Raw genomic sequence first — 8354 nt, 5'->3', positions numbered from 1 at the left:
TAATCAGGTAATTGTTAGCAGCGCTGTGCATTCTCTGGTGTACAGGGTGAGGACTGGGGAACTAGCGCACCCCTGGGGGATGCCGGTGCTAATGATCAAAGGTTCAGACAAGGTCCTGTTTACCCTGACCTGCTATCTTATGTTATTTTCTCCAACCAACCTGACTCAGCAGACTCATCCCATCCCCAGTCACGTCAGTTACAGAGTTAACAACACTCGCGTTCTCGTTTCTCTGTTAATTTATTTATACAAATGTTTATTTATACATACAGAAAAAAGGCTTTAATTTGTCATGTTCTCTTCTGATAAGTGTGCTATCTTAGGACTCTATGCAAACTCTCGGCTCATCCACTCACCGTGCCATCCGGCTCATCCACTCACCATGCCATCCGGCTCATCCACTCACCATGCCATCCGGCTCATCCATTCACTATGCCATCCGGCTCATCCATTCACCATGCCATCCAGCTCATCCATTCACCATGCCATCCAGCTCATCCACTCACCATGCCATCCGGCTGAAATCTGTACATCGCCACATACGAAAACAAAGAGAGAAAAAAAAAATCATACGGCAAAATACCGTATCTCGCCATTACACACACTCATACACACACAGCCGACAGGGACTCACACACTGATTTAAAATGAAAAGGCTGAGAAGTGTATGCCGTTTGGGAGCAGGATAGAATGGCCGTCGGGATAAATAAATACAGCAGTTGTGGAAGATCCTTTGCTGGTGAGAGGGGCAGCGTGAAGCTCGTAGAGACGGGGGAGGGGGATTATGATCCAAGAAAACCACACACACACATACTTGTAGCTGGGGTCCCATGTGGTTCATGGACGACAAGAAGCTTCTGGTTTTCTCTGGAGGCCGCGGGGCGCACGGAGACAGAGGTGGAAGCAGAGGAATCACGGCTGACGGTGAGAGACGAGTCTCAACACCAGCTTCAGCTCACACAAATGACAAAACCACACAACGTCGATACCTTCAATTTGTAAACAATGGTTCACTTACATGGATGACTCTCCCACAGTATGCTCAGAAAGCGTCCATTACACAAGAGACAGAATTATCAGAATGATATCAATTTCATGTTCCCAATTTTTTTATTTAGCTTTTATTCACGCAGGGAGTCCCTTTGAGATAGAGGTTTCTTTTGCAAGAGAGCCCTGCCAGTGGAGAACCAAAGGTGCAAACTCTTGCCGTGGAGAACCAAAGGTGCAAACCATACCTCAGGGTATCATTCCCAACTGTAGATCTCAATCTGTAATATGACTCCTGAACCTACCAAACCGCTTCTTTTTCTGTTAGCCTTGGAGGCAGTCCGATGTTCAGGAAATGTGTTGTGAACGCAGAATTGATTTTGTGGCCACAAACTGTCTGGCTAGGCTCTCCACGCAAAAAGAAGCACATCACCGAAAAACCAACCTTCAACCCTAACACACATTGCCTTCAGAAAAAAAAAATCACCACTTGGAAACATCTGTGGAGGCTGCTTACATAGCCTACAGGATTGTGCAAATAGCAGTAAATGAACAAATGTGCTGGTAACAATCTCAAGACACCTTCTAACGGACCAGAAACCAATACATAGATCAATTACTGAAAAGTAGTTGAGGTGCATTCGATTTGCCTTAGAGTTTCCAATTCAGTTTTGGTTCCATTGGTTCTTCTGGACCAGCTAAATGAAATCAAGCCAACCCGGAGTACTAGACAGCAGACTGGGGCTGGTCCTATCTGACCCATGCTTGCTTGTCTCACTGGCATGGTTGATTCACAGCAAGTTTGATTTGGTCTCTGAATTGATAGCGCCATCTGTTGTCTCTATTGGAGAATGTCACTTTATTTGAGACATTCTTGCATTGGTAGTACAGCAAAGACTTACAGCAGAGGGCAATGGAGCTGCTGATCTCAGCCAGACTGAAGCCAAACCTCATCTTGCCTCACAGCATTGCCTCTTAATTGTTACTGAAATATAATTATTGAAATCATCAATAATTATTGAAAATTCAGAGGAAGGAAAGTTAAATAATGTTTGTTCAATTTAGGTGTTCACGGGTCACTGTGGCATCCTTACCCAAGTAGTATACACTAGTCCATGTTCAGTAAAATCCAAAAGGATACGATACAGCATACACACATGCGCACACGCACAAACACACGCACACTTATGTATAAACAATGATCCAGAATCTATAATTACTTACCAGGCCAAATAGATTTCGATGGCTTTTTCATCTCACGTGTCACGTTTTCATTGGCTCACACACTCGCACGCATCCCTTTGCCAAGTCCATGAGTACCTACCTCGCCAGGTGTGTCGACAGCTAACAAAGAAAACTAAATATGTTGTGTCATCTAACTTCTCTTTAGGGTTTATAGCACTCGGTATGCAGCGTTCACACATGCGGACCCAGGTGGTGAGGTCTGGGGGACTCGTCGCTGGCGCGGAGGTGTCCATTCCAGGTTCCTCACTGTAGTTTGCGTTTGTGTGGGTGGGGTGGGGTGGATGGGGGGGGGCAGGGGCTAGGGAGAGGGTTGTCAAGAGTCAATATGAAAGAACTGTTCCTCCCCCTCTCCGAGCCCCCTCCTGCTTCTGGGGGATCCCAGGACGTTTCAGCAGCGATCCCGGACAGTCTTGCCCCTCTCTAACTCTGTCCAAATGGGTAGGGCCCGTGTATACCCTAGAGGGAGAGCAGGAGTTAACACAAGGTCATGAGCAGCACAGCCAGAGCACAATCTCAGCTTACATAGTTTGTCCATAGAGGCAGCAGCACATGGGGTACCTTCTTTGTGAATCATTAGAACAACAGATGGAATGTGCTTCTAGACAGTCCAGGTTGACCCACCCAGGAAGGAGCACAAAAAGGCAGGGTGGATATGAAAGCTATGAGATAAAGGAGAGGAAGGAACCACACCCAAGGGCCTCGTTGCCGTCCCATCTCACCCCATTCTGCATGATGTACGTCGACTACTGTTCGCAAACGGCTCGTCATTCATTAGGCCTGTACATTGAACGCACCCCTCCAAATGCCATGGAGCATGGTGAAGAATTGACCATGAATGTGTTAGATATACCATCAACTAGGGATGGGCATCAATGATCGAATAATTCATTGAATTGATCGATCGATAATTGATTGATTTTGGTCGATCACAAAAAAATGTGCTCGATAATCATTAATAAATTCAGTGGAAATTAGTTTGTGTACGTTCTGTGTGAGAAATGTATTTGTTGAATTAGTAGGCTACGCAATGACACAACAGGTTCCCGAAGTAACGGTATAGTTGATGCATATTAATATTTAGCCAGTCCAGCAGCAGCAGAACAGCCTAGCCATGTTGAAGACGAAGCGGGCAAAACAAAGTTTGGCGTGGGATCATTTTTATTTAAAAGGCCAAATTAGCGCAAACCTACCTCTGCATCCCAGCAACCTCGGTCCCCTCAGAGTGAGTGTTTTCTGCGGCTGGCCTGACTGTCACCAGATTGCGTTCGCGTCTCACCACTGAGCATGTTAATATGCTCATCTTTCTGAACAAGAACCAGTAGGCCTACTAGGCTCTTACTGGAATAAGTTAAAGCTGGACGCTCTTAAGGACACCAACGTTTACGTTTTCAGTCATCCTCCCATGTGTGAGTATTTTGTTACTGCTGGTGAGTAACGTTAGCTTATTTTTGCTATATTTTTATTTATTTAACGTAAAATGTGTTGTTAAACAATACGCTACTCACTGCCTTGTTTATTTAAGAGGATTGTTATTGGACTGAAGTGTCTAGTTTGAATGCCGTTTTGAGTGCAATCACGTCAGCATGCGTGGACAGCCTAATGTAGGCTAACGTTATCAGAACACAAGGAAACATGCGTTATTTGTTATTTCTGCCTTAGGCGTTGTTTTAATGGAAAAAAGCTTAACTAATTAATCGATAGTTGATTGTTAATTCTTTCAATTATCGAAAAATAAATTTTGATCCTTTGCCCATCCCTACCATCAACCATTCTAAATACTGTACAACACATTTAGCATACTAAAGAAGGTGTTAACCATTACAATTACAACGGCCTTCACAGTACCCTGTTCTAAACCTCTGGCTGGCTATAGAAGGATCTGGCTGGGCTCGCCACAGTCCAGGGAACAGCTCTATTGTATATTCTCACACTGTACCACCCAGCCAGCCGTGGAAAAGACTGGAAATGGGGTAGAATCACAGGGTGCACACAGTAGAAATTCCAATTTGATTGCAAATACGCTCAGGCTTTGTCAAACAGCTTTTGCATTTGAATTTCAAATCCTTTCCTGAACAGACAGAAGTGTCACTGAAATGTCACTGACCCGACACCCTGGAACGACCTGCTTGTTTTGAAACGGGACATTTTCAATGACAATGGAGACATGGTTAGGGCCCTGGTCTGTGATGTGTGGGACAGCCCCTGCTAGCCAACTCTGCGTTCGCTCTGTAATGCCGGGCCCACACTATAGGATCTCTGGGACGATTTATCCCCAATTCACTCCTGCCGACAATCGGAGGACAAATCTGGTCTGGGACCTTGGTCAGTACCGATGATCGACCCAGATTATCTTGTGAGGGGTTTACAGATCCAATCTTAAATTACATTATAGTCATTTAGCAGGCACTTTTATCCAAAGCGACATACAATAATTTCATTTAACATATGAAGTCAGTGTACTATTACTCACGAGTCTATCTGCTTTCTAAACAAGTGACTAAGAGCATAATCTAGTGCTGAGGGCAAAGTGCAAGAGTAGCAAACTAAAAATACAATAGGTGCTTAAGAGGGACGATCCTGGTAATAGTTATTGAAGAGGTGAGTTTTGAGCCTGCGTCGAAAGATGGGCAGCGACTCTGCTGTCCTGATGTCAGTGGGCAGTTCATTCCACTACTGCGGGACCAGGGGAGCAAAGAGCCGTGACCGTGTCGATCAACCGCAGGGGCCTCGGAGTAACGGACAAGCAGTTGCCCCGAGGTAGCAGAGCGTAGTGGTAGGGAGGGGGTGTAAGGCTTGATCATGGCCTGGAGGTAGGAGATACTGTTTACTTACTATTTTAGATTCATAATTACCATTTTAGATTCACCATTTACTATTTATTATAGCACAGATCATTTTAGAGGATTGAGACACTTGTTCTTATTATATTTATTTGATTTTATATTGTCTCTTTTAGTACAGTACACTGCCATGTGCTGTATGTTTTTTTTTTACTCTTTCCTGCCTGTGCTGTGTGACCACCTGGGGATCAATAAAGGCTATCGTAGCGTAGCGTAGCGAGAGAGCTGTTCCTTTCATTTCCCTTTATGCATTCTGCTACTGGAAGTTTCTTAAACCTCCCGCTCAGTTTGCAGACTCATCGCGGCCGCCCCGATAATATCAAACATGTTTGATATTTAGGATTTAAAATCTGGACGATTACGTCACTACTTTACGAGTGAGACGGTGAGGCCACAATAGCCAATAGACGTGAGGTGGTTCGTTGCTCCCTCGGTCACAATAATCAAAATAATATCCTGTAGTGTGTGATGAGCCATTATGTTCAGATTTTGTAGTGTGTGCATGTTTGAGATTGGAGAGAAGAACGTCTGTTAAGATTCTCCTTTATGTGCGTGATGCAACCCGATTTCGAAAGGATTATTAGGATTATTATTTTTTTAAATCCTGTAGTGTGCCCGGTATTAGCTAACACAGCTTCCAACGTGAAGACATATGGGCATCCGGGACTGTTGCTGCAACGGCCCGGGAAGCCTGCGTTAGTAAACAGAGGTAGACGCAGAGCTGGCTAGCTGGGGCGGAGTGCCGCTGTTTCCCCAAATAATCCCGAACCAGGCTTTAAGAGTAAGCCAGCGCCATACCTGAGTCACTACTGAGAGGTTGGTTTGGAGGCCGTTGGAGGTTCTGTTTACAGCATTGTGTGACAGTCCGTTCTGATCCTGCTGGATGGACTCTGGCGGGCCCTCCCAGGCTCCGCCCCCTCCTCCAGGGTCTTTGAGGTTGTCGTGGCTGCCGTCGTGCTTGTTCTTCTGCGGCGAGGCGAAGGGGTTGAAGTCTCCTCCCTCGGGGTTGCGGTGGGGCTGCGTGTTGAACTCCGTCTCGAAGGAGGACAGCTGCTGGGTCACGCCCAGGAGACCGCCCACCTCCACGCTCAGGATCACCCAGATCACATCTGCGACGAGAGAGAACGAGAGACACACTGGGAGTTACAGGTTGTCCTCCCATACCAGCAACTAGCCCATTATGGCAACCAGCCCTCAAGAGATTACCCATTGCGGTGACGAGTGCCTTGTGATGCATCCTAAATTACACACACATGCCTAAACCTCAATGAGTACTACTACTACAACTAATGATGGGTGCTGTAAATGTGCCATCTACTATATACTGTGGAGTGCTATCCCACCTCCGTAGAACAGGCCTGTGGCTGTACACATCCTCCACTGGCCCTGGTACATGCCGGGGGCCGCGGGGCTCTGCATCTGCACGCTGATGTCAGAGACCTCCTGGGGGTCCAGGCACCGGACCATCACCATGTTAACATGGCCAAACTGGTCCCCGCCAATGTACTTCAGACAAACTCCAGGGGGCCAGGACTCCCCACCTGCAACATACCAATTAACACACAATTTAGTTAAGGGGCCGATTCGCAACACACACACACACACACACACACACACACACACACAGAAATGAAAACTTCTCCTGTACTGTCTTTAGTTCTCTGAAGTCAAACTCAGACACTACCTCACCTGTGTTTTGTATTCTCCAGGTCTTTGTGAACTGAGTGTCTGGGGGAACAGACTCGCCCTCCCCAATCGTCACGTCTTCCACAAAGGACATAGACGGCGTGTTGATGCTTGGACTCTCAAAGTCATAGTATGCACCGATAGCTGCCTGCAAGTTCCTGTAGCAATGGACAAGGGAGTAAGAAGAGAGTGGGCATTTGATATGCTCAATCAGCCGATCATAAGATGTATTTGAACTAATCAAGTACTAGACACAACTGAAAAATAAATAAATAACACATAATCATGCTGACATAAGCCCATCAGTCTTGACATAATCAACTGATCAGTGACAGTGTTGAAGGTCAATGATCACAGCCGTGCCTGAATTTGATGATAGTTTAGAGGCACACAAAAGCCGTGGCTCACGACCCATTACGTCATCATTCCCAGTGGCAAAGTTGTCTTGAAAATTCGAGCCCCTGTCTGCAGGAGTTTGCAAGTCTGACTCCTAGATCACCCTAATAGCTATCATCACTGTACATAAAGAGTCATTATGAACTAGAGTTGAAAAGCAGACATTGTAACACTACAGCAGCGGTTAGCCTTTTTTGCTAGAATATAGCCAGCTAGCTTGTCTTGTGGTTTATTTTTAGCTGGCTTGTTAGCAAGCTAGCTAGCTCAACTTTTAGCATTAGTTCTAGCAAACGTTAGTTTCGGTTTCACATGACATGATGTTCAATAGGTCCAATGCTATGTAGCTAGCTCGCTAAAACACCTTTCAGAAAAACAACAGCCTGGAACGTGACATGTCTTTATTTTCAACCCCCTCTTTTCACAGTGCTGTATCGATTTGTAGCATGATAAGCTATCTAGCTAGTTAGCTAGGCCACAAATCTCCGCGCTCACCAGTTGGTCATGTCAAGGAAGAAAGCGCAGCCAGCCGGGTTGAGCTGGAACCCGAGCAGTCTTTGGAACTCAGAGATGAGGACGTCCTTGTCAGTGGTGCCCATGCAGCTGAATTTCTGCATGAGCTCCTGGTCCAGGTCTATGTCCATGCCCTCCATTGGCAGGTATCCCGTGTCTCCGACGGGGGTTCCTCTCCTAATTTAGTCCGAGGCCTTGTCCAGTCATAACAACCAGTTTCACAACAACAACCATGATAGGGAACAACGTTTGACGTACTACTATCGGACGTCACTTAACGTCACGGACATCGCTACGTCATCTGTTGCTATTCGAATGCATTATGTTTTCATTGGCTTAGCAAGATTTAACAAGATCATTTGGAATGCAAGTATGAATTGGCACAAAAAAAAGAAAAAATATCACCAATCAATCAGTCAAAACCAACAAAGACAGAAACTGTTTGCAAATATATGGCAAATAAAAATGATCTTGAATCTTGAATAATCTTGAATATGTCACTGTAGATAAGCCAAATTTGCAGCAGTGGACTCGACTCGACTGGATTGTACCATGGATGTATTGTACATACCTCAGGGAAAATGGCGGAGGATTTCGAATGCTTGGTTTTACGATTTAATATAATGTCAACATTAATAAAATTAACAGACACTAACTACACTGCGAGTTTAATGCCCAGGCTGGCCACCC

At 45.5% G+C, this 8354-nt stretch overlaps 1 protein-coding gene across 2 annotated transcripts; it reads right to left on the bottom strand.

Moving 5' to 3' along the window:
• Positions 1 to 297: 297 nt before the first annotated feature.
• On the bottom strand, positions 298 to 7893 carry ilrun (inflammation and lipid regulator with UBA-like and NBR1-like domains). 2 transcript variants are annotated; one of them, XR_014630522.1, is made up of 6 exons: positions 7647 to 7893; positions 6762 to 6916; positions 6416 to 6613; positions 5871 to 6181; positions 637 to 2688; positions 298 to 604 (listed from the first exon to the last, which is right to left on the bottom strand). XR_014630522.1 is itself a non-coding variant. In XM_084440521.1 (5 exons), the coding sequence occupies exons 1-5, from the start codon at positions 7802 to 7804 to the stop codon at positions 2653 to 2655; spliced, it is 858 nt and encodes a 285-aa protein (XP_084296647.1). In that variant the 5' UTR covers positions 7805 to 7893; the 3' UTR covers positions 298 to 2652. The 2 variants fall into 2 exon arrangements, 1 of the variants encoding a protein (XP_084296647.1); XM_084440521.1 differs by having other exon boundaries at positions 298 to 2688.
• Positions 7894 to 8354: the final 461 nt, after the last annotated feature.

The sequence above is a fragment of the Borostomias antarcticus genome (genome assembly GCF_949987555.1).
Source record: "Borostomias antarcticus genome assembly, chromosome: 7".
NCBI classification, from domain to species: domain Eukaryota; kingdom Metazoa; phylum Chordata; class Actinopteri; order Stomiiformes; family Stomiidae; genus Borostomias; species Borostomias antarcticus.
Note: the sequence above shows the minus strand (reverse complement) of the source record. Positions and strands in the feature narration are given on the sequence as shown.

Excerpts from the sequence above, each read along its gene's own strand:
- ilrun (XM_084440521.1), bottom strand. The coding sequence starts at position 7,804 with ATGGAGGGCATGGACATAGACCTGGACCAGGAGCTCATGCAGAAATTC. Across the intron at positions 6,917-7,646 it reads TTCCTTGACATGACCAACTG|GAACTTGCAGGCAGCTATCG; the intron begins GTGAGCGCGGAG and ends CCATTGCTACAG. Across the intron at positions 6,614-6,761 it reads CTGGAGAATACAAAACACAG|GTGGGGAGTCCTGGCCCCCT; the intron begins GTGAGGTAGTGT and ends GGTATGTTGCAG.